The 26,590-nt window shown below is 41.4% G+C and overlaps 1 protein-coding gene across 1 annotated transcript in view; it reads left to right on the top strand.

Moving 5' to 3' along the window:
* LOC109526590 (kazrin-A-like) overlaps positions 1-26,590 on the top strand; it is a 100,024-nt gene that overhangs the window by 67,463 nt on the left and 5,971 nt on the right. The window contains exon 4 of the mRNA XM_019887957.1: positions 12,669-12,776. Coding sequence (XP_019743516.1) covers positions 12,669-12,776 — 108 coding nt within the window. The remainder of the gene's footprint in view (positions 1-12,668; positions 12,777-26,590) is intronic.

Raw genomic sequence — 26,590 nt, 5'->3', positions numbered from 1 at the left:
TCTCATTCTCGTTTGCAGCGGTGTAGTCAGTGTGACAATCGTTTTGTGAAGCATATTATTGAATTATCTCTGACACTATCAACGACTATTGAGAATTTTGTCTTTGTAAAAGCTCATCATTTACCATGCCAGCCACCGATCAATTTATATAAATCACAATCACTGATTCATTATTTGCTAAATGATCTCAACGAAGGTGGCTGGTTTTCATTTTTCTTCATTTTTCAGTTTTTGAAAAATACACTGAAAAAAAAGGTTTTTGGTGGAGATGCTGTGCTGTAATTAGATTACAGGTTCCCCTCACACGTTATTTGTTGTTTGTAATGAATTGTACATTTACAAAGAAGTTGCCTCTGGGGATTATAGCGCAGCCGTGATTTGTCGATTGGCTTGAAGGTCGTGATTTTCTTCCGAGTCGTGAGAGCGCAGATGGTACCGTGTATTATGTCATATTGGAGCTTAAAATGTGCAACACAGTCATGCATTGGAGGATGTACCTGCCCTGAACACAATGCTGGACATGACTGAGAAGATTACGCTCTTTTTACGTGTGCACAATGATTTTTGTCGAGCAGAGTAGGTCTGTTGTGCAAGTTGTAATAGCAGAAACTCGGCTCAGGCTCTGCCGTGTCACGTTTCTCATGCTTGTGTGAGTTTTCCACTGGGAATACTTTAAATTTGGGATGTCCTGATCTCCAACACTAATCTAAAATGGCTGTTTGTTTCCATGTGCCTTGCCGCTGACTGACCATACCCTGCTCCTCTCCTAATATCAGCTGGGATAGGCCCCAGCTCATCCACAACGCTAATTAGGACAAGCGGGATTTACTTTGGAGTCAGCCAGTCCTCCATTAAGCATCTCCAGTTGGTCCAGAATGCTGCTGCTCGCCCCTTGACTGGTACTCGTAATAGGGAGCACATCATTCCTACTCTGGCATCACTTCTCTGGCTCCCGATACATTCTTTGGATTTTGACTCAGCATGACTGAGCCTTGATTTTAGTTTGACTGTTTTTGTGCTTTCCACTGTCTTCGTTATTCATTTATTGTTTTATGGTTTATTGTTGTACATATGATATTTGCTCAGTGTGCAGCACTTTGTATACGGCGGTGGTTGTTTTAAAGTGCTCTAAAATACAGTTGAGTTGAGGGATATAACAGATGAATGGGACTAGTCTGCGCTTGACAAGGTGTTCACATTTTTAGATATTTACAAGTACTTTCCAACTTACTCATCATCATCATCATCAAGTATTTTTGTCGACTGTTTCATCTCCCTGAGCTTGTGCAACGGTAAACTCTTGCAAACGGATGATGCTGCAAGATAGATTTTGTTCAGGAACTTCAGACATTCTTTTTTTGTCGATAGAAGCTTGGAAACATTCTGGCAGCAAAGAGCCTTTAATTTAGGATTCTCTTGCAAAGTGTGTGGAGGCAGGTGCTTGGAGAATGCCAAATATACTCTCCTCGCCACCTTTGTTGAATCGTCAAAAGGTGTGTTGGAGCTCTTTACAATTATTCTCCAGCTACTGGGGTCCCTATTGAGTTCAATTTAAAGACGAGAAAGGATATCGCCGTGTCATCCAATAAAGGTGCAGTCAAGAAATAGGCCGGAGTAAATCACAAATATAGGCATCAAGTTTACGCCGGAACGGGCAAGCTCATTTCTACCAAGTCAAATGAAAAGAATGGCATGAAACCGCATGACCGTCTAGACAGATTTTTTTTTTTTTCTAATTGGAGTGTTTATTAATGCAGAGGGCTTGTAGGCCAGCTGAGTCATCCTCTTGGGACTTACTGTCCTGTCAATGACGGTCAAATCGATGCTTCAGACTAGGACAGCAGCTGGCTCTTGTCCCCCACCACGGGAGATGCCATCTGCCCCCACCCCCCAAAAAAAAGAATAAATGATGGCACCTATTAGGAGTACAAACAAAAGAGGAAGGTCATGTGTCTATATTAACTGTCACTTAGCAATGGATGATGATGTAGCTCTTCTTTTGTCATTGTTATTAGTACTTACATGATTTTTTTAAATTTTTTTTTATCTGTTCTGCCCCCAGTAATTGTATTCCAGTGCAGTGCAGTGCCCCTAGTGGTGGAAGTAGTTAGAACCACCCATAAAGTCAGTGGGGTAGCCATTTTAATTCATAAGAGTGAAACAGTGGAGAGGTGTGATAACATCCACTTCCATCCTCCTCCTTTTGACACATTCAGGCACAATCTGTAAGTACATTTACACAGTTGTATATACCACTCCTTGCTGTACAAGTTATTTATCGTCATATATAAGTATTTCATCAATTCATCGTTGTAGATATTTACCATAGATTTGTTGAATAAGTTAGAGAATAGGGCTGTTACAAGAGTGTCGAATAGCATTTCAGATGCATAAATTGACACCCCTGACAAACATTTGTATTGTGTTTCTATTTGTGTACAGTTTTACAAGAAAGACTTCCATAAAAATACCAAACGGTGGACTTTCATCTTCGTGTTTTTATTGGAGGATTGTTGAGCTCGCTGGCTACGTCATGTTCTCATCTCAAACGCATGGTTAGGGCAGAAGAAAATCCTTTCACCATATTTTCATTCCCACCTCCAAATCTCCAGAGGAGAGCTTTTTGGTTTTGCGTCCTTTATATTTGGTAAAAACTCAATTTTTCCCTTGACAGGAAATTTAATTTACCAGTAATGTTGTTTCGTATTATACCAAAAATTAGGGATACGTGCTAACTATTGTTCGGATAACTATCGAATGGATATTTTATCGTGATGCTAGATTGTACGTTTTCAGGCAGTGGTTGCAAATGTGCTCTTTTCTGGATATTTTCTCACCGTGGTGGAAGTCCTCAGTCAATATATTATCACTGACTCATGATATTGTAATTCAACTTGTCCTCTTGATGAAATAACATTCTCTACTCACTGTTCTTAAATTGCTCAAAATGAGAAGCGGGCTGCAAGAAAACAGTCGACTACTTTTTTGTATAAAAATACTAAAAAAAAAAAACAAAGTTCAAGGTTTGGGATGACTAATTTGTGGTGCATTTTAAAAAAATGTGACAATTTCTTGTGATTCACTGTTGACTTGCAAGTGTGATATTCGCCCGAAGCGCTTTACCTTGAAACTTAAGTTTGGTGCTTCGGATGTGTAACTGAACTAACGCAGCAGTTACAAAATATACTTTGAGGCTGTTACATAGTTGCCTTCTTACAGGTTTGCTGTTCCTCCAGGGAGAAAACTGTTTGTGTAAAACCGCTTGTACTCTAGATGTTGTCACTTGGATTACTTTTTATTTTGATGCTGATGATGATCACAAAAGTGTCATTGTATTTTACCTCATTGGCAACGTAGCTAACTTCACAGCAAGTCCATTCCAATGAAATAAAAAAGAGACCGATATCGTTGTATGACCTACTAAACACATTTGTAGAATTGTTCTCACATCCACCCATACGAATGACCCTGGATTATCTGCCCACTTTTAAACATACAAAGACGGCCTTGAGAGAGCAAGAGTGTTTCTTTTGTGACAGTCAGCTATAATTCAGTGTCTCTGTTGAATTTTCCCGAAGCACTTTCTTGCTCGATAACACATTGAGACATGGAATACAAAACCAGAGTAACGTAAGAAATTACTGTTTGAGAATATCAATTTAAAAAAATCACTGCACAAGGGGAGGATGGACATTTACTATTATTAATCTTGTTATGCATATTTCTCCTGTTGGATAGGACACACGCTATACATAATGAGACCAAAGATTAGCGGCGAACAACCATGACGACGTACGAACCAGCATGACGGCGGGCATACTTAATGTTACTGCTGAAGGTGAAAACGCAAAACCCATTTCACGAGTCAAGGAAATTCACACATTGTAACTTAATAGAGCATTGCTGGAGATTGTTGTTGTTGTTCTTTTAATAAACCATGCGAAAATAAAAACGGTCGGGGGGGAGCCAATGTACAGTGAGACCTGCCTTTTTCACAGAACGCAATTGAACCAATCCTCATCTTTTTTTTTTTTTTTTTTAACCTGTGCCTGGTTGTGCTTTTCAGTCATGCCACAAGGTGGCGTCGAAGGCACGGCTGACAGCAATGTCGTAATTTTCTCGAAGTATATTGAATTGATGCGTACGGATAGAGAAACTTTGTATGTTGCGGAGGAGCTCAGTTTAGCTGTGTTGTTAGCGAACGCTACGAAGTTTTCATATGTATGTTTTTCCTCTGCTTAGTGGCTATGAAAAAGCTCAAGCATCCATAAGCCGTTTTTTTTTTTTTTAAACCTGTGCCTGGTTGTTCTTTTCAGTCATGCCACAAGGTGGCGTGAAAGGCACGGCTGACAGCAATGTCGTAATTTTCTCGCGGAAGTATATTGAAGTGATGCGTCCTGAAAGAGAAACGAAGCTCTTTGTATGTTGCGGAGGAGCTCAGTTTAGCTGGATTGTTAGCGAACGCTACGAAGTTTTCATATGTATTTTTTTCCTCTGCTTAGTGGCTATGAAAATCTCAAGCATCCATAAGCCATTTACTCTTTTAACAGTAATGTCGTATAATTTGGTTGTATTTTCGTGGTTTCAACTTTAAAGGGAATTAACTCATTCACGCACCCTGTAACATGACAACATAATAAGCTGTCCACTGTAGTAACCGCTCTCCCTGAAGAGGTTTAAAAAAATGGCTTTTAACAGTAATGTCGTATAATTTGGTTGTATTTTTGTGGTTTCAACTTTAAAGAGAATTAACTCATTCACGCACCCTGTAACCTGATAACATAATAAGCTGCCCACTGTAGTAACCGCTCTCCCTGAAGAGGTTTAAAAAAAAAATGTGTTTTTTTTTTTTTTTAAGCTCTGCCTTGGCTGAACAGGATGAGATGGATTCGATTTTTCCAAATCAGTCAGCCCTCGTTGGAATGCTCACACATCGGTTTCCCCGCAGGTACTCTTGAGTTGACGACCAAGAAAACAAAACCACCAAACAAACAAACAAACATTCATCTGAGCTTTATTTCCACCCCGTTCCCCATCAGGATATGGGCCACATTCTCTTCGGGGAACATACAACAACTCACTGTATATTTGACAGTTAAACAGCATGTGGCTGTTGGCCACAGGAAGGAGACACATTTTATTTTCACTGCTGCAGCAAAGAATCTGTGAATTGTCCCAAGGTGTGAGCGTGAGAGCGGATGGTTGTTCGTCTCTGTGTGCCCTATGATTGGCTGGCAACCAGTTCAGGGTGTCCCCCGCCTACTGCCCGAAGACAGCTGGGATAGGCTCCAGCACCCCCTGCGACCCTTGTGAGGATAAAGCAGATAGGAATTGTCTTTCTGTGCCCTGTGACTGAAAAGCCACCAGTCCAGTGTGTAGCCCACCTCTCACCCAATGTCAGCCGGGATAGAATCCAGCTCAGACGTGACCCTCAAAAAGATAAGCGGTTAAAAATGGACGGGCGAATCAATGAGTACCTTTTAATGGCTACCAACTTCCCATCGCCATTAAAAAGGAGCGTACCAATATTCCACAGGCCACAATCAATACCTTGATTAACTCTATGCACGGTATTGCTTTTTTTCCGACTTCCACTTCCCAGACACTTTTTCCCCCCCGCCCTATTTCTACCTTTGCACCATCTGCCGCTTCTCGCTTATCTGCAGTGGCGACTGAGCCTCCTCTGGGGCGGTGAGAGTTTAAGTACCTTGTTGAATGCAACCTCAACCCACTCTTCTCAAACCTGATCTGAAGCCATTGACTCACTCTCTCTGCTCGGATGTCACCGTGGGGGTCGCAGAACAGAACACGCTCGCTATTTTTCACAGCGCTGAGCTGGAAGTGGATTGTCAACTTTTGTCCTCGTTTTGAATGTTTTTCTTTTTTTTTTTTTTTTTCTTCTAAATGAAAGACTTGGGATGAAGTGGAAGGAGTTTCAGCACGATTTGACTTTTTTTCCCGTGCAGTTGTCAGAAAGAAATCATCTCAATAAATATAGATGTACAAAAAGCCGAAGCTGTAAACAACTGTATTTGGGGATGATATCAGATGTCTAGATTTCATAAAGTGCATTAAAATCCCCAACTCAAGTTAGCTCCTGCAGTGAAAAGATATAGATTTGCATTCATCCCTCATGTGTCGAGCTTCTCTAATCATTTAGCAATTAGCCGAAAAGAAAAAATAGATTTTTGACACCATGCTGCCTCGCTTGATGTATTGAAAGCCCACAGCAAGCATTATTTTTTTCCTTTCTTGATCATTTTTTTTTTCCTGCGGGTGAAATTTGTATTTGATTTGATGTATGAATTCATCTGTTTTCCCAGCGTATCACCAATTAACCAAGAAAAGAAAAAAAAACAACAACAATAATCAGTCGGGTGGTCCTGACCACGCTTTGATTTTAAGCATCTGCCGACAGCGAGTCCTGATTCGATACTTGGGCAATGCATGAAGAAAAAATAATGTGCATCATATTTTTCTAAAACTACCAGCTATCTTCGGGCAGTTGGCGGGCGACACCCTGAACTGGTTGCCATGCAATGACAAGGCACACATAGATGAACAACCATTCGTGCTCACAATCACACTTACGAACAATTTAGAGCACAGGTGTCAAACTCAAGGCCCGGGGACCTGATCTGGTCCGCCACCTCATTTTATGTGGCCCGCGAAAGCAAATCGAGCATGTCAAGTTCCATGATGCTTGCTAAAGTCTGAACCAAAATTTCAAATTGTCATATATAAGCCACAATAACAGTCATTATTCTTGACTTCTGATTTTAAAACGTTATCCATCAATTTGTTGTGCGCTGTGTATGGAATATGTGGAGGTGATTAAACATTTATATGGTTTGCAAAAATTCATAATGGCCCTCCAAGGGAAACGGTAACTACAATGTGGCCCGCGACAAAAATTAGTTTGACACCCCTGATTAAGAGTCTTCCACTTGCCATGCATGTTTTTGGAATGTAAGAGGAAACCGGAATACCCAGAGAAAACCCACACAGGCACAGAGAGAACATGCAAACTCTACACTGGAAGGCCTGGAATCAAATCCTGTACCTCTGCACTGTGAGGGTGACGTGCTAACCAGTCGAGAGGTGTGTGTGTGTGTGTGTGTGTGTGTGTGTGTGTGTGTGTGTGTGTGTGTGTGTGTGTGTGTGTGTGTGTGTGTGTGTGAATGAACGATTCAAACTAGAAACTTCAACTAGACTGAAAAATTGCTCTTCCAAGAGTTTTGGCTACATGTAAACTTTGAAACAACATCAAATGGTGAGATGCTTGATGACACCAATCATCCTTTACCTACTTTGTTAGCCTTTTGGGGGTGGAGGGGGTGTTATTTTCGTCTTCTTGCAGCATATGGGCACGCCAGAGATGCACTTTAATTGTCACGCACTCGCTCTCAGAGATCAGGGCTCCGATGCTGAAGAGGCCAGAGAAGATGGCTCCAGCGTAAAGTGGTTGTCAATGGCAACACTGCCAAAGTACACTCACAGGTGTTCGCCCACATCACTCCCATCGCTGCCGATATGTTGGCACAGAACGTGTTTCAAGTGCCGATGATGAAAGTGGGAAAGAGAATCGGAATGTTTTGAACTCCTGTGTCTCTGTTGTTTCTCTCGTGATGTATTCTTACCTTCCCATTAGTGATGTCATGTTGCTGTTCTTGTTCGGGTCACAGGCTAGTTTAGATTGAGTCAAAGTAGGACTGCCGGTTGCAGTTGACTTTACTTCACCACAATTCCTTCAAGGACTCACTTCATCACCAAATAAATCAATGCCGCATGAATAACATTATTCGTTCTGATTCATCAATCCAATAATTAAGTTTGCTCACTCTGTGACTCGCCAATGATGGATTTGTTTGTGGTGCGTGTGGAAAATGAGTATCAATGTAAGCGGATATCTAATGAAGTCGCCGGACTAAATAAGCCACAGAGGTGCTGTAATATGATTTGCCATGTCATTTGCTCATTTGACTTGACACACCTGTTTGCTCATAAAGCGGTATTGATCTCTAAACACACACAGTAGTAGATACCAGCATACCATTTGTTGAGCTTTTAATATGGACACACGTTTAGTTTCCTTGGCTACTTTGATTGGAGGAACAAAGAAGATATTGAAGTCGGTGTTCTCACAAGTTTGTTTAATTTGGATTCTGTTCAAGAATCTGTCCCCTGGCTGTCAAAAATCTATTCAAAAGTACATTTGAAAACTCTTGATCGAGTGGTGACATTATTTACCTTGGAGCGTGACGATAATAAGGACATTTGCACGGCGGCGAACGCCTTCTCATTGTCATTTCTCATTGTCATTTCTCATTGTCATTTCTCATTGTCATTTCTCATTGTCATTTCTCATTGTCATTTCTCATTGTCATTTCTCATTGTCATTTCTCATTGTCATTTTTTTTTTTCCATCCTCAGCCTTCACACAAAGCGTAGCCGCGGTATTACATCCTTCATTACAATATGAATTCAGATCGGAGACAGTTGGCGTAGGTGGCAAATGTTAACTAGCAGAGACCCGCCTCAATCACACTTCCTGGACCATTATTATGTGCTGTATATTTAGAGGGACCCTTAAATTGGGGTCTTGGGACAGGTGGATGTGATTAATGCATGAATTCGTTTGCGTTATCTCAAGTCCGGCAGCCTGCGGTCCAGGGGATGTTGGTGCAATTAAAGGCGCGTGGCAGGCGTTCGCAAAGCACCGCCTATCTGCGAATAACAGACCGACTTGAAGAACGCGGGCAGCTCAGCGAAGGTCCCCGCAATTGCGCCCATTCAGTCCTTAATCACCTCCACTAGTCATTAGGGCCTTCTTTTGTTCCACCCACCGCTTTTTCCTGCAGATAAAAATTTGCCTGGCACAGTTGTAAGAAGCGCTTTGGGGAACACCATTAAAAAAAAAAAGTCACCGAGAAAATGAGGAAGGAGGAGAGGTGATGGAGTCAGACGAAAGCATTCAAGGGGACAGGCGGTTCATGAGCACTGGAGTAATTCATTTCAATCATTTCCTTTAGCAGCGTCAAATGGGAGACATTTTATCTCGGAATCATGTCAAGTCAGGTTCTTCGCAGCTGTAAATACTCGATTTACCTTTAAATTAGTGTTCTAATTTTGAACTCTGTGAGTGTGGCACACTGGGAACTAGTGCAAGGGCTTCAATATAAAGTACCGCTTTTATTGAATCGTTCAACATTTTAATCGAGCATCAGAGTCCTCTTACTGCTCTTTGTTCAATGTCATTGCTAATTTATTGTGTTATTTTTATCCTAATGTGAAACTAATAGAGGCAGAAACGTCATTCCCATTGGTCCGATCAGTGTTCATGCGCCCACAAAATATATACACTGTACACCGGGTGCCCCAAACTAATTTTTGTTACAAGCCACTTTGGATTTACGTCTTCCTTCACAGGGCCGTTATGACTTGAAACCACAAAAATGCTTCATCGTCTCATCGCATTATTACTTGTACACATTATTACGTGGATTACAAGTTTTGAAATAAGTCAACTACAGAAAAATAGTCTGTTCAATTATTGTTCAAAGGAGTGAAAACAGGGTAACAAAAGTATTGCAAAATCGCAAGGTTATTCATGACATATGACAATTTGACTTTTTGTTTCAGATTTTAGCAAGGATCATGCAAGTAGACACACATGATTTGCTGTCATGGGCCACATAGTCAGTGGAGAAAGACAAATGGAGATATACGCAGTGTTTGAATCAATCAATTGATTATTCTTACGCTTTGTTTAGATTTACGTCATTGCTAATTTATTGTGTTATTTTTATCCTAATGTGAAACTAATAGAGGCAGAAACGTCATTCCCATTGGTCCGATCAGTGTTCATGCGCCCACAAAATATATACACTGTACACCGGGTGCCCCAAACTAATTTTTGTTACAAGCCACTTTGGATTTACGTCTTCCTTCACAGGGCCGTTATGACTTGAAACCACAAAAATGCTTCATCGTCTCATCGCATTATTACTTGTACACATTATTACGTGGATTACAAGTTTTGAAATCAGTCAAGTCAACTACAGAAAAATAGTCTGTTCAATTATTGTTCAAAGGAGTGAAAACAGGGTAACAAAAGTATTGCAAAATCGCAAGGTTATTCATGACATATGACAATTTGACTTTTTGTTTCAGATTTTAGCAAGGATCATGCAAGTAGACACACATGATTTGCTGTCATGGGCCACATAGTCAGTGGAGAAAGACAAATGGAGATATACGCAGTGTTTGAATCAATCAATTGATTATTCTTACGCTTTGTTTAGATTTACCATAACTAAAAATCATCTGAAAATACTCTGCTCGAAAAGACCACAATGAACACACCTAATCTTAGTTCAGCACGTCAACTCTTTTTTATTGTATTAAACTCAAATTCTTTCTTTTGCTGCTGCTGCAGTTGTTCACTTCTTTGCTGATTCTGTCAATGCCATTCCAAAACAAAACAAAGATCTGTGGCAACTTGTTCAGTGGAAAAGGGATATTGGAGAGAGTTCATCAACACTTAATATAGCCAACTGTAAAATGAATCAATATAACTTAAAACATATTTTACCCAATTAAAAAATTGATTAACTAATTACCGTAATTAATTAATTGATTAATTCTATCTATCTATCTATCTGTCTATCGATCTATCTATCTATCTATCTATCTATCTATCTATCTATCTATCTATCGCTAGCTAACTAGCTAATTTATCTAGCTAGCTTATCTAGCTAGCTAGCTTATCTATTTTAGCTAGTGAAATTTCTTATCAAACTCTCTGTCTGTGTGTGTGTATAGATACACACACACACACACACACACACAAACACGTTACGGAAAAGCTTAAAATTGATCTTGACAGCGCCATAGGGAATCTTTGAAAGAGCTTTCAAAGCTGAACAATACGTATGACATATCAGCATTTGCAGCACCAATATATACAGTACCAGATGTCCGTTGAGTATTTCGAAATGAATGGCTGTTTTTGTGAGCTGTTACTTTCTTCATATCGTATGAGCAGCTGATATGCTCAAACCAATCACTTGAAGCTGGACACAGAGCGAGGCTGTTATTTGTTGCCTAATGGAATCCATTATCGCAAGTGTGATGACTAATCTTGCGAAAAAGGCCGCACCGCCCCTTGACCCTTTGCTTTCCCCCGCAGCCACATGGGCTTGTAATTATTACATGGAGTTCAACCACTAATGGCTTCCTAAAAGCTTGATAGTGGGTAGGCTAGTAATGGTGGGGTGATGAGGGCGCGTACTAGAGAAAAGGAAGGGGGCTGTGTTGTTTTGTAAATCTTTTTTTTTGTTTTTTTTTTGGCTATGTAATAAATGAATACTAATCATATTGCATGTCCTCACCGCCATGCAACAAACAAGTCAGCATCCCAGTGAAAGCATCCCTCCGCCAATAAAGCTTTCAGTGGTTACTATATAAGCAGCAGAGATGGGCACTTTGACGTATTCCTCGCATATACGCCTGTGTACCGAAGTTTATTTTCAGTAACGCGGCTGTTCGGATCGATAAGACTGGCCATCACTAACACAAAACACATCACTGTTTCTTCATATTTTTAATGTCTGAGTGATAAGCAGCGCAACATGAGTATTTCACAACACCAAAATAGCTACTATGATTAAATACGATGATAATAATAGAAACTTTACTTTTAGAAATCCGTGCCTCAAATGGGTGGGTGGTGGGCGGGGGAGATAAAAATCTTGGTGAGTGGGCACCGGTAGACATAGAACGCAGCCAGCTTTCTTAACCGGCTGCATTGATTGTTAGTGAAATGGGTGTCCGCAGGCACTTTGTTATGTTCTCTGACTGTACACTAGATGGCAGTTTTCCTCCAAAAATATTGTTGAGATGAAAAAAGTTGTGCTGTTTAATAGCCTGTTAAGAAAATAGTGTTTGGCTACAGTCTGGCCTTGTTATTTTGCCTACCAGGACCACATACTTAACCCGATTATGGACGATTAAAGGGACGGGCGAAAACCCAATTGGATCCTTGCTTAGTTTGTCCTTTGTAAAACCAAAACAAAACAAAACATAAAAACAAAAAATGAAATAATTCTCGTCCGCTGTCTTCTGTCCCAAAAATGGGTGTCCGTCCGGGATGGATTCTATTAAAATGTGATGTTCGCATGGACAAAACCTACATTTGGAATGGTCTTGCTCATTTTTATTGAGATGAACAACAAACGCTGACTGCGCTCGCTGCGATTTCATGGACACTTTAGGGAACTGGCCTGGAGCAATGCATTTGTTATACTCTCACTGGTGGTTACAGGAAACTATGTTAAAGCCACTGAACCTCATCAGAAGCCAATCAAACTGGAGTCATAAAAATGCTAATATTTGCGTGACTGTGCTGAGTTTTGGCTGTTTTTCATGATGTTGCATTCAAGGCCTGCAGTAAATGCTGAACAAGCTTCTCGGGGGGGGGGGGGTAGCGTACAATGTGGAGTGAAAGGTCTGTTAAGAGGAATGCTGTCCTCCATAGGTGACTGATGTAGTGTGATGCACGGTCTCTGATGTCCTACTGCTTCATGTCTTGAAGCTGTTGCCGAAAAATTGATTGACGTCATTTTTATTTTTTTTTTTATAACGTACGTTATTTGTTTTTGTTCCAGATACACCTCTGCACACGAGGCAGAAGACTCCCTCCACTGACCTGTGCTACACAAGTGAAATCAGCAGTCTGATGGACTTCAACTCTCCTGATGCCTCCCTGGACAAAGGTATTGCTCTGCACATTTTTTTTTTCCTAGGCTCTATCCTCTGCCAATTTTTTTTTAAGTAACTACCGCGCCGGAAGAAAAACAGCTAATCAGATGCAAAAGCTGCGGTGGACAAAGTGTCAATCATTTGATGTGATGTGGGCAAAAATCACTCGGGCACAGCCACTCCAATTATTAAAAGGACTTGCCGAGTACGTTCTTAGGAAGACCGTACTTGACGAATTCACGAGACGCGACTCGGCATTCTTGACATTGCGAAAGGGTTTAAGATTAGGCTGCAATCAAATCTTGCTCGCAATTTAAATCCTGCCAACTCCTCTTTTAGCTGCAAATCTTTGAACTTCTTGGGTGAGTTTTGCTTCCCAAGGGAGTGTTTCCTGTTTCAAAATGAGCCCCCTTATTGGCTCATTTGGTCTACAACGCATTTGAGGAAACGCTGTGGACAACATTAGTTCCATTAAATAATTTACAATGTTCAAATTGGTCACATTTTGAAGCGTTCCCAAGGGAGTGTTTCCTGTTTCAAAATGAGCCCGCTTATTGGCTGATTTGGTCTACAACACATTCGAGGAAACGCTGTGGACAACATTAGTTCCATTCAATCATTTACAATTGTTCAAATTGGTCACATTTCGAAGCTACACCCCTCATTGAAATCTGTTCGACTTTGACTTGCCGTTGACACACACAGTACTTGTGTGGATTTTCCCAAAACACCTTTCCCCGTGGATGCCCCCTGAGCCGCCGAGTGCAAACTTTAAATTGCCACTATCAACAATATCCAAGCATCTCCACAGTCATTTCCATGTGTCAGTAATAGCTTCACCGATATACTCCTACACAAAGGCTTGCTTAGGCGTTCTACCATGTAATTATGACCCTATGGACTGGCAAGGAAAAACAACTCTATTGTTGTTGTTGATGATGTTCACCATGGTCATTTTGCAGTGTCTCCTTTTTGCTTGTGTGCCTCTTCAATGTCATCTTCTGAGTGGGTTTCAGGTGATGTGTGAAAAGGACGAAAAAGAAAAAAAAAAGGAAATGCAATTGTGGTAAAACCCTCATTTATCAAGCTACTGTGCTTTGAATTCATTGCACTGATTGGGAAGAGAATCCTTGACCCCATGAAAGGTTGGGACAAGAAGTGCAAATGTGGCGAATATTTTTTTTTGGGGGGGGCGACAGCATATGCTTGTACACATGTTTAAAGATTTCAAGTTGACGTTTTATTGCTGACCCACACGACCATTTATGCGCTTTGCCTGAGGTAACATCGCGAAGAGCTGCAGGGTGAGACAGAGGTCATGGGAGAGGAATGGACATCCTCAAGACTTATGTAGTAAATCCACCGTAGATCCCATGCGAGGGGGAAAAAAAAGTACATTGTGCAAGTTATGAAAGGAGGGGGAGTGAGGAGCTTGCTGACAAGTTTCTTGTCTCTGGTCATGCGGCGATTCACAAACTGCGTTGCCAACAGACAAAACAAGCAGAGCGGCACATTTTCCAGCAAAACTGTGCTGAGCATTTTTGAAAATACTGTAATAAGAGGGCATCAGAAACAATGCCTCAGAGAGTAGACATTTTATGTCACATGTGTCAAACTCAAGGCCTGGGGGCCAGGTCCGGTCCGCCAGGTCAATTTATGTGGCCCGCGAAAGCAAATGACGTGTCAGTTGAGGTACCACAAAAACAATAAATCAGGGGTGCCCAACTCATTTTTGTCGCGGGCCACATTGTAGTTACGGTTTCCCTTGGAGGGCTGTTATGAATTTTGGGGAATCATATAAATATTTAATCCCCTCCACATATTACAAACACAGCGCACAATAAATTGATGAATAACTAGTTTGAAAATCAGACGTCAAGAATAATGACTGTTATTGTGGATTACAAAAGACGATTTGAAATGTTGGTTCAGACTTTCGCGAGCATTATGGAACTTGACATGCTTGATTTGCTTTCGCGGGCCACATAAAATGAGGTGGCGGGCCAGATCTGGCCCCCGGGCCTTGACTTTGACACCCGTGCAGTAAATAGTCGAAAAGTCGCCGAGGCCGAGGTCGCCACTCGCAGCGCCTCTTTCCAGGATACTCGTCGGGTGTCCCGTTGGCTAAAAATAATCAATAAATAAAAATGTAAATAAATAAATAATAATAATGATTTTTGCATGTTACGGGCTCTTTAACAACTTTTATTGTAAATTATCTCATGGATCGCTTTCTACTATACTTTTGGTGATTTTGTCTTGTGGTCCCAAAATTCCATTGCGTTACAGGAATAAATAACTGGAACATTATTAACAATTTTAATTAGTAAATGGTTGTATTACTTCGTTACTGTCTAAATGTAATATATTACACTACCCCAGCATTGCTTATGAAGAGTCAAAGCTCGGGCCGTCACAGCTAAACGTTAACTGGAGATGAATTTCAATGATGGAAAGTATTAAAAGCAATTTAGCATAGTTAAAGCAGTTTGATTGACTTCCTGCGACAGCTCACCCCTGCTCACTTTGTAATCGGTCATCGAGAGTCGCCGGCGCGAAGACGGACAAAGAAGGGCCGCGAGGTCGTTTTCCGTTGCCGTTTTAAATTGCAGAACGGCTCGTTGGACACATCGGAAATAATTTGCACACTTTGCAAAGCCACATTGAAATACCGTATTAGTTGCGCGTCTTGGGCGTATTGTCTGAGAGCAGAAGACCCTGCTCCAGTTACCTCCGCGGGGCCTCGCCTGCCAATTAACACTGCCTGAGTGTGACGCTCGGGGGCGGATAACGAAAACCTCGAAGCGAGACGTTTTGAGAATTGTCTCCATACGACGACTGTAAGAAAGATGCCGATAATGCTGAGTCACTTTTGAGCTTTTTGTTGGCTAATTGAAAAAGAATTGTCGTCACCGATGAAATGAATTTAATTTGATGATTCTACATTAATTCCAAGATTCTTTTCAACTGAAGGATGGACGGATGGAAATACCTGTTACGAGTTTCATAGCGGAAGTAGAAGTAGATAAATTTGATTCATCGCAAATAATTACGGAAAACTGCACGCTTAATTAATTTTTTAAAAATGTCATTGCTTGACAGATTTAGTAAGAGCACAAGTCAAAAAACAAACAGAACGACTATTTCGTAAAGGATTTGTGATTGAAGCCGTTTGTGAACTCCACCAAACGCCGGGACGGCCAGCGCATTTATTAAGTAGCTTTCCATCACACAGGGCGACATGATGAATGACACAATTACGCCTTTTCTCCAGTTTCTCCTTCTTGCAATTCAAAAATATCGAGTACAAGGCCAATGCACTTCAGCTCCCTTGGAAACAATTTCTGGCTCGCCTTATAACCGCAATTCTTCTTCCTCTTAACATTGCCTTAAAAACTTCTTATGAGTAAACTGAGATTGGTGTTCCGCTTACGTTGTCAGAGTCCACTTACACTGTTAACACGCGTGACCGGAACGCCAAACCTCCCATTCATCCTCTCAGATAGCCCTAGAAAATTGCCGCTATCATCCTGTGACTATTCTTTTTCGTCAGTTGGGACATTATGCATCAGCACAATAGACAACTAATGATATTCGGAGGACAGGGATATTACATTAAAAAATAATAACAATAAATAAAGAGAAACGTTTCAAGGTTGTGATATGTGATATGAGTTTGGTTCATTTTCATCACATTGACACCGATAAGTTTCATCAATGAAATTAAATTCATTAAATAAAAACTTAAATGAGCAATCCCGTGACATGTCATGAAATCACACAAATTTACCCGTTACATGAAACCGCTATTTCAAATATACATTTTCGGCATCAACTCTTAGGCAATAGTCACACTGCAGCGAAATTGCGATTTATTTATGTATTTATTTTTGCCCACGCGGCCCGGCTGGTCCAGTGGTTAGCGCGTCGACCTCACAGTGCAGAGGTGCTGGGTTCAATTCCAGCTCCGGCCTCTCCGTTTGGGGTTTGCATGTTGACCCTGTGCCTACGTGGGTTTTCTGCGGGTACTCCGGTTTCCTCCCACGTTCCAAAAACATGCATGGCAGGCTGATTGAACACTCCAAATTGTCCCTAGGTGTGAGTGTGAGTGTGGATGGTTGTTTGTCTGTGTGTGCCCTGCAAGTGGCTGGCAAACGGTTCAGGGTGTCCCCTGCCTACTGCCCGAAGACGGCTGGGATAGGCTCCAGCACCCACCATGACCCTTGTGAAGATAAAGCAGAACAGAAAATGGATGGATGGATTTTTGCCCATCTGCAATGTGAATACTTTCAGTACAATTTTTTTTTTTCAAATCTGGCCTGGCCCTCTTTTGTATGGGGATATAAATCGGATATGCGTGCGATGCATCTTGTAGAATGAACGCTCATCTGCACACATTCAATCTAAACGTCATTAAAAAGCCAAATATGCGCTCCGCACAAGAAGGACCAAGTGCTCTGGAGACTACCGATATTGTACTTGAATGTACAAAGTTACGATTGACTTTAATTTGATGCCACTTGAAACCTGAAGCATAAAACACAGATTACAACATTACTTTATTTCAAACTTGGCCAACATTTTTAGTTTCCATATTTTTAGTTTAAAAAAAAAAAAAATTGCAAACGCGATGAAGGCAACTTCAACCATATTTGTGCTTTCACCTTACACTGGCGTGCTGCACTTTGTGTGCAAATAATGGACTCACAAAGAGGAATTGGGTTGAGGAAAGTCGATACAGTCGAAAACAGAACTGCGACAATCTCTCGTCGAAAAAAAGTGAGTTATATTTGTACCCACCAAAAGATGACGACATTCTGCGTCGAGCACGTCTTGTGCTTCAAATCCGCGGATGAGTCGCATATTGTTTGTGTACCGGTAGACCCCCGAGGCAAGTCAACAGCTGCCAGGCGTGCTGCCGAGCAGCCCGCCGTGGCGAGCCTGCATTCACACTCACCTGTCTGAAAGCCGACACCTTGACTTGGCTCCGCCCTTGTTTGCGTACGCGCGTCTCTCTCAGCGTATGTTCGAGCAACATGGGCAAAATAGCGACAACCCCGCTAAGCTCGGTCCACTGTTGGAATGAGCGAGGCGCGGCAAGGGACACTAAGAGGAAACACCGCGGCGGCAGCACCTGGATACTGGATATTTCCTGGAGTCAATGCCACGATAAGCACTTGCGAGCCAAGTGTGGGCTGTTAAAGATTTTCTTTCTTTCTTTTGGTTTTTAAAAAGGATTTTGCGCATCGTCAAGGGCCTTGGCAGACGACTGCCTTAACCTGGAATCCTTTGGAGAACCCCCCTCTCAGGGGATGAAGTCAGACAGGGAGCAGACGAAGTGCGGTGAGTGGAAACGACTGCGGCGGCCGCCGCATTAGACGGGAGCATAAAGTGATGATTTTCAGTCCTCTTTTCGAAATGGAAATGCAGCGGTGGGTCATTATTTCCCAGAAGGGTGTTTCCACCTGCTTTTTTTTTTCCTCGCTTGTTGAATAACTCGCTCGTGTGTCCACAGCGGCTTGATCTGATAGTGAGCCCCCCCCCCCCCAGTCACCTGCTTAACGGTCGGGCCGTTGGGAGACTTTAACCTGTCCGCACTTGAGGCGCGTTCTTTTCGTCCGAACTCGCTGTCGATGTGGAGCCGCGACCTTTAACCCACCAATTCAAAGGGGTGAAGAACATAGACAAGAGTGGAGTTTTGCGCCAGCGTTCAAGGCTTTTGACGAGGTCACTCTGCAGTTGTGTCAAGTGAAGTTTGTCCTCAAACTTTTTTTTTTTTTTTTTTTTTTTTTTTGCTTCACTCTGGAAAAGTCACTGTGTGTTTAGAGTGAACACACTACGAGCTGTTGGTACTGATGGCACATTTGCATTCGTGTGGCTACTTGTTACAATTTAAGCTTTTTATCCTTATTCATTCAGAATAATCCTATGCATGTGTGCCATTGGTTTCCCAACGTTCATTTTCATTTGTCTCGTGGCGTTCGGATCATTTAGCGCCGTTTCAGTCTTCTCACGGAGGAGCGCAGCAACGCTGCTTGTCACCTTTAGTGTAGAGCTAACGGTTTCGAGCCACATTACATTGAGGTATTAAAATAGACGGAGTTGAATGTTTTTCAATAAGACCTTTAGGGCTTAACACCGAGGTGTGGTTGTGAAAATGAGTGCTTTCGCAGCAAAACAAACACCTGCGGGCGATGGATTGCTGCCTTCGCCGAAGCACTCCGAGCGTGCTAATGCATTTGCAGTTGTGCTTCGATGACTCACCTTTTCTTCTCAGATTTCTCGGACATCTGTGAATTCTGCCTAGGTTAGCTGTTTGGCTCTTTGGCTTTGCAAAGTAAATTTGGACAACAATGAAGATTGGGTCATTCTCGAAGAACGGATGAAAATTGATGTTTGATGTTCAATTTAAAGCCAACACCAAGACAACACTTTTTTGGGGGGGGGGGGGCACCGTGTCTGATACCTGCACTGACACACAGAGAAAGAAGCGACAGTGTCAGCATCGTAGCCCTTACAGCTGAGTTAGCTCGTTGTGTAATTGCCTTCTTTTTAATCTTCTTACCGTGAGTGCGGCAGGTGATGAAAGCAGGAAGCTCCCTCGGGTGTTGGTCGCCATCTCACATTGTGGCTTCCTTAATTAGATTTGAAAGTAAGATCATCATTGGTCAAGTAAGTCCCATTTATCTCGAGTAAAGGTGCGTTCACACTTGGAGACTTTTGGTCGTTTGTGAATCTGGCAAATTAATCCTGCGGCGGAACAAACCAGCGGTGCCGACGCTTGTCTGTGGTTGCTTCTGCTCAATATTTTCTCCCTTTTTTTTTTTTTGTTTGTTGTTGAGTGACGGTCGCACCGATAATGTGATCGAGGTGTGCCTTTGAAGTAGCCTCATCGACATGCTAGCGTGTTGCAGGCTGCTGTCTTGTCCACATAGTTCATAAAATTGAGAACCAACACCAGTTTTGTTCCAGTTTGTGTATGTTGGGGCTCTTTTATTCGCTTGCAGGTCCATACAGCAGAACTTCCTCCCGTTTACATTATTGCGACATTTTAGCGATGTGACCTGGGTTTTTTTTTTTCGTGATACTATTCGCTACGCTTGGAATTTGCTGTGTGACCACGAAGCGAAGCAGACAGGATGCGGACATTGTTTACAAAAGCCATCAACTGCGAGAATATGTCATTTCGGGATCGTGGGATGTTTTTTTGGAAGTCGATGGATGTGAGCACATTTTGGTTCCTCAAAATGATGATTCCAAAACACTTTTTCTTTGATTGGCTGTCATGTTTGGAATATGACTCACTCATTTCGCCTCGCCTCATCAGACTATTCTCAATTCTAGTATTCCATAAGCAGACCCGTTTTTCCGATTCAAACGTACCATTTTAGCATTTTTAGCAACACATTTAATATTCCCTTTTTGTTTATTTTGCTTATCAGGTGCCCGCCTCCTCCACCAAGATTATGAATAGCTGTACGGTTATCCTCAGTTGCAAAGGTTATTTCTCAATGATGCCATATGCAGAGTTCTAACATTCGCGGCGCCAGATAAATACGACCCCCTCGGCTGCCCGTGTGAACTAATATATTTGTACACATAATAGGATTAATCTGTCAAAACTGAAACACTTTCTTGGCTGGATTTGGTACGAGTCTCCTTGCAAGGGATGTCTCCCGGCAAAACGGACACTATCGTTTCTTCTTTGTTCTGTTTTTGACTCGCACTCCCACATAAAAGTATCTGAAAAGTACTTTCTTTTTTGAAATATGCTCAATAACAACCGCTGGGGAGAATATGACTTTTTTTTAAGTTAAATGGAAAATATGCTCTTCCAGCAGCACAAGTCTTGAGGCAGATACAAGAAAACATTGCCTGACCAGATACAGTGGTACCTCTACTTACAAACGTCGCTTCATACGAAATTTTCAAGTTATGAAACGCCTCAACAGGAAAATATTGCCTCTTGTTACGAAAGAAATTTCAAGATACAAAAGGTAAAAATGCAGTCTGGACTGCTCCTCGTAGCACCGAGTTTCCTGAACGCAACATACTTATAGCTGCTCTGCCATTGGCTATTACCTGGCATCTTCCTGGCATCTCATTGGCTAAGAGGGACCTCTACCGTAGGTGCCTGTGTGTAGATAGATAGTTGGGTGTCGATGCAGTGTCCTGGTCATTTCCCCAGGAAGTGTTCCGATAGTTTTACGTAAACGTGAATCACCCAGAAAAAGGTTCACCAGTCGGGCGATCGCTCACGATGCTGATGTTTGCCTTGGACATTTTCGAAGGATTGTTAAAAGCTGACAAAAGCAAACGTCCTTGGATCAGTTCTTGACAAAACGGCAGGCAAAAACCACCTCTGAGAGAGAACATGGACTAAAGAGGGCAAAAAAAAAACAGTGAGGACGCACTTAAAAGTTAAATGACCACCATTTTTATTCTTTATTCGATTCTTTGTTTTTTACATTATGCACAAATCTCATTTATTGTGCAATAATCGAATTGTAACTTGTATTGGTTACATATTTTGATGGATTTATTATGCTTTCTAAAACATGTATGTCTGAATTTTGGGGGGCATTTACATGCGTCTCTACTTACATTTTCTAGTTAAGAAATTTCTTCCAGAACCAATTAATTTCATAAGTAGAGGAAACCACTGTCCAATGAACTCTCTCACTGTGTATGGTCAAATAGAAGACAAACCCGACCCGCACAAACCATTTTCAAAAGATACCCTGAATTTAATTCATTCCCCAATAATGTGTTGCTACTTATCTTTCAGAGAAGCACATAGAGGGGAAACATTTCTTCAACTTTTGTTTTGCTTGGTTTGTGGCGTCATGCTGGTTAGCGCCAACCAAGGCTACGTCGGAGGTCAAATGTCAGCCTGCAACTCACATTGCCGCATCACACGCTTGTCGAGTTGTTTTCAAGAGCCCCAAGCAACCAGCACCTTAATCGCAAACAATAAATCTACCCGCATGTCATCACCGCAACCAACCTCAATCCAGTTTCTTGGAAACGCTGCTTAATCTCGCAAAAGCAAATGTTATCAAAGGATTACTTTTTAATCCACAGTGCAGACTAGTGCTGCGCCTTCAAAGAATTGTCCTCGGGGAAAATTAACTCGTAATCGTTGGCTTATTGTAAATTCATTTGAAAAGCAATGTTAGATCTTTTTTTCCCCCCCTCAAAGAATTTTTCTAACAAAAAAAAAAATGCTGCTAAATTGTTCAGTCATCATGTTGTCCAGGGGCACAACTAGTAGTCATTTGCGGGGGGCCCCAAGACAAACCCGGTCACGTCACTGAATGCATTTCCATAAGTACTGTACATGTATCAGACCAAGTATTTTAGTTCAGCATGGTGGTCGACCGGTTTGCGAGTTGGCCTCACAGTGAAGAAGGTGCAGGGTTCGATTCTGGCACCCCTTCCTGTGTGGAGTTCTCCCCGTGCCTGCGTGGGTTTTCTCCGGGTACTCCAGTCCCGTCCCCCTATTCCAAAAACGTGTATGGTAGGTTAATGGGGCACTCTAAATCGTCCTCAGGTGTGAGTGTGAGCGCAAATGTTTGTTCGTCGCTGTGTGCCCTGCGATTGGCGAGCAAGCAGTTCAGGGTGTACCCCGCCTGCTGCCCAAAGACACCTGGGATAGGCTCAAGCATGCCCGCGACCCTCGAAAGGATCAGTGGATCAGAAAATGGATGGATGGATGGACAAAAAAAATGTGCATTTGAGAAATTCTGTCTTCAGAGCTAGCTATCAAGTCCTTCAAATCCTTCTCGATGATTACCTAACACCTGAAGCATCTCAATGCTTTTTTTCTGCAAATTGATCAACATTGAATGTTGCGTACTATTTCAACCGTTTTAATACTATAACTCGCCTGTGTCACTCTCCACTCCTTCACCGCATCCTCCTCGGCTGACACTGACTGCGGCGCTACTACTGGCAAGCGCGTCTGGCGCTTGCCGTTCTCAGTTCGGCACATTGCTCACTCTGAAAAAGGTTGATAACTTTGGTATCCATCGGTCCCTGCAAATATCGGGGGCCCAAGTCACTGCCTACGTTTGCCGAATGGTAAATCGGACGTTGTCGCTGTAATTATTTGAACATGTTGCTAAAAAGTGGTCAAACCTTGTTTGTGACGGACATCCGTAACTAAAATATATTTGCTCGACCCAAGTTTTCATGGTCCAAAATCAGTAGATCCATTCATCATGCCTGTCTGGAGTACAACCTGAAAAAAAAAACATTCCACCTTTCTCTTGAAATCCACTAAATTCCGTCTGTTTTTCAGCGACGCTAGTTGTAGATATTCGAAATGATAGCATCGGCGGCCACAAGGCCAACACGCCGAGATTGTTGTGGAATGTGAAGCATGCGGATGTCAGACGGCGGGATGTACAGCTCTTGATCTAGCGAGTGACTGATGAGAGCGGAGCCACTCATGCGCTGATCAACGTTGTTAGTTCAAGGCCTTTGATGTGAAGCATTTTATTCTGATCAATTCATTTTTTTTTGGGGGGGGGGAGGCATGAGGGGAGTTAGAAGTGCTTAAAATAACAATTTTTATTTATGATGTCCATCCATCAAACCTCGCTACAATGTAACTCGAGGGAAATAGCGAATCTATGTTATAACGGTAGTTTGTTGCAACCGTTTCCAATAAAATGGCTGCCAACTACGATGTGTAATACGTTAATACAATCCAATAATTCACAGATGACGACTGCGTGTTGAAGACAACTTTATTTATCATAAACGCTGTGACAATGCAATGTGTCTTTGCTGTCATACTTTACACTCATGATACTTGTTGGAACCCAAACGACCGCGGCTCGTTGAGGTGTAGCTAATAGTGAGTAATTTTTTTTCAAATTATTTGTTTGTATTTCGGTCCCTGAAAACTTGTCAGGAAAATGGACAGTATCCCTAAAATGTTTGCCGTCCTGCCTTTATTTTTTGATAAATTGTTCAGGAAGGGAATTTCTATCACTTGGGAGCTCTGCATCCATTTTTAGTGATATACCGTATTTTCGGCACGATAGGGCACACCTAAAAGCATTCACTTTTCCCCCAAACTGACAGTGCGCCTTATAGTCCGATGCGTCTTATATATGGATCGATATTCAGATTTCTTGGACGTAATCTTTTAAATGTTCTGTAAAGCGCTTTGTTACAGCTGCAGTGGATGTGAAAGCACTATATAAATCTAGCTGCATTGTATTATATTCCTTTTAACGTAGCTCCATCTAGTGGATGCATAACACAACCTCAGCCACTCTTGTCGCTTCTATTCCATGCGGTGTGCCCTATATAAAAAACAGTTTTAAACTCGGAGATTCATTGAAGTTGCGCCTTATACTCCGAAGCGCCTTATAGTGCGGAAAATACGGTACTCCAGCAACTGATGGGATACATGACGTAATCGTGAATATGTATATATATATATATATATATATATATATATATATATATATATATATATATATATATATATATATATATATATATATATATATATATATATATATATATATATATATATATATATATATATATATATATATATATATATATATATATATATATATATATATATATATATATATATATATATATATATATATATATATATATATATATATATATATATATATATATATATATATATATATATATATATATATATATATATATATATATATATATATATATATATATATATATATATATATATATATATATATATATATATATATATATATATATATATATATATATATATATATATATATATATATATATATATATATATATATATATATATATATATATATATATATAAATGTGTTTTAAAAAAAAAAGTAAGTGCCGACCTCAGAAACAGATTTTTTTTTTCCCTCATTAATAAATAGCAAGTCATGACAAATTCAATGGCTTTTTGTTTTGTTTTTTTCATCATCATCTCCAGCCAGTGATACAAACTATTAGTTTGATTTGTGAAAAGTGCCCGGGGGCAAGTTGTTTTTTTTTTCTCCTTCCATCCTTTCTCATTTTCATCAGCTGTGACCCTTTCATTCCCTCCAGCAACACAGGGAGATTGTTCGGCTCATGAGAATTGACTCACTAATCCTGCTTTCCAAGCACCCGCAGACCCTCTCTGAAAGCCGCCCTCATCACTCACACCTGCTATCGTCATGAGCCGCTGATGAATTTGCTATCAGCGGCTTGCAGTTTGCGGTGTGAATATGGTATACAAATCTAGCTCATGGTTTTTATAGAGGTCGACATTCAGGCAGCTCTCCTCGCAGCTTATTTGCCACAATTCCGCTGTTTTCCTGCGCCATCTCCAACTTCCAATGAATGCAGTATTCTAGCGGAACTTTGGATGTTCGAATGCTTCTGAAGTGCTACTTTTCGGAAAGAACTGCCTCAACAGTCGCACAAGACCGTCGAGATTGAAGTGCTGTCACGCAAGATGTCACACGAGAATGACGCGTTACTAACCGAGGCCTCAGCTCAGGAGAGCCTCAAAATCCGCAGTTGATGGTTTATTCATGGCCTTGTTTTTGGGTGTTTGTTTTGTTTTTTTTAACCCCCTAAATGAATAACCAGCCTCAACGAGGGAAAATCTTGTCGTCGATAGATAGCAGTGTCACTACACGCTCTGTCGCTTGTTGTCAAAGCTGAGGCGGCGTCTTTTGTTGTTTGTTTGTGTTACTGTGGTTAACTTCTTGAAATGCTTGTGTGCACGCCGTGTTCCAAAAAGTGAGCTGTCTGAAATGCAGATTTTGTTTTAAGATGTCACTGATTAACTCGTATTGGCTTTTCATGTTTGTTAAAACAAACAAAATGATTTGACCAAATCGTTACAAGGGTATCGGCCCAATGCTGGCTGAGATACATTTTCTGTGCCACGGCCGTTCAGTCCGGAGATGAACGTAAAAGAGCAGAATGTATTGTATGAAATTCCTGTGTCTGTAAAGATACAAATATATTATTTCCATTTAAACAAATTCCACTGCGGCTGCTTTCTTGTTTCTTTTGAAGGACACGCTTGGCATTCGTGAGAAATGCATTTCGTGCAACACAACAGATGGAACATCACTGAATGTCAGGAAAAACATCACTCCGGGTTTTCTTTTTTATTTATTTGATACAGTGATATATACCCATTTAATATGCTCCACTGAGGAAATTGGCACTGGATAGAAGTTGTCATGGCTGATAAATGTTGATGGGCTCCATTGTTGCCTTGAGAATACACATTGGTACCACACGGGTGCATTCAAGGAAATTCAGATCCAGTGAACCCCCATCATTCGTGGGAGATTGGGGCTGAGCCAGGCCAAGATTATTGATAGAAAAACTCAAATTGGGCCAAGATGGCAGTCAAGCACCTAAAACATAGCGAGGATCATAAAGCATCAACGCCATGCTTCTACACAATTCTAATTATACGGTTATTGTATAATAGTGTTTAAAGTAGTGAGATTATTCAACGCAAGCAAACCACCTTCACAGGAGACTCCCCAATCGTATTTACTAGCTTAAATAATGCAGTAGCACAACTATGCTAGCTCTTTGTACAAATTGTATTATGGAACCTTTTGGTATTTCAACACCAAAATACGTACAGTAAAACCTCCGCTGACGAACGCTTAAGCTCACCAACTTTTCGCCTCAAGAACATTAAATTCGCGAGCATATAGTCTCTGCTGACGAACTAGTTTTCGGCGGACGAACCAAACCACGTGGTCGAACAGCGCCACGGTGGCGGCAACGAGAAGCTGACGCACGCTCACGGCGTCCCAGTTCG

Source organism: Hippocampus comes, unplaced genomic scaffold (assembly GCF_001891065.2).
Source record: "Hippocampus comes isolate QL1 unplaced genomic scaffold, H_comes_QL1_v1.1 scaffold14, whole genome shotgun sequence".
In the NCBI taxonomy this organism is placed as follows: domain Eukaryota; kingdom Metazoa; phylum Chordata; class Actinopteri; order Syngnathiformes; family Syngnathidae; genus Hippocampus; species Hippocampus comes.
Note: the sequence above shows the minus strand (reverse complement) of the source record. Positions and strands in the feature narration are given on the sequence as shown.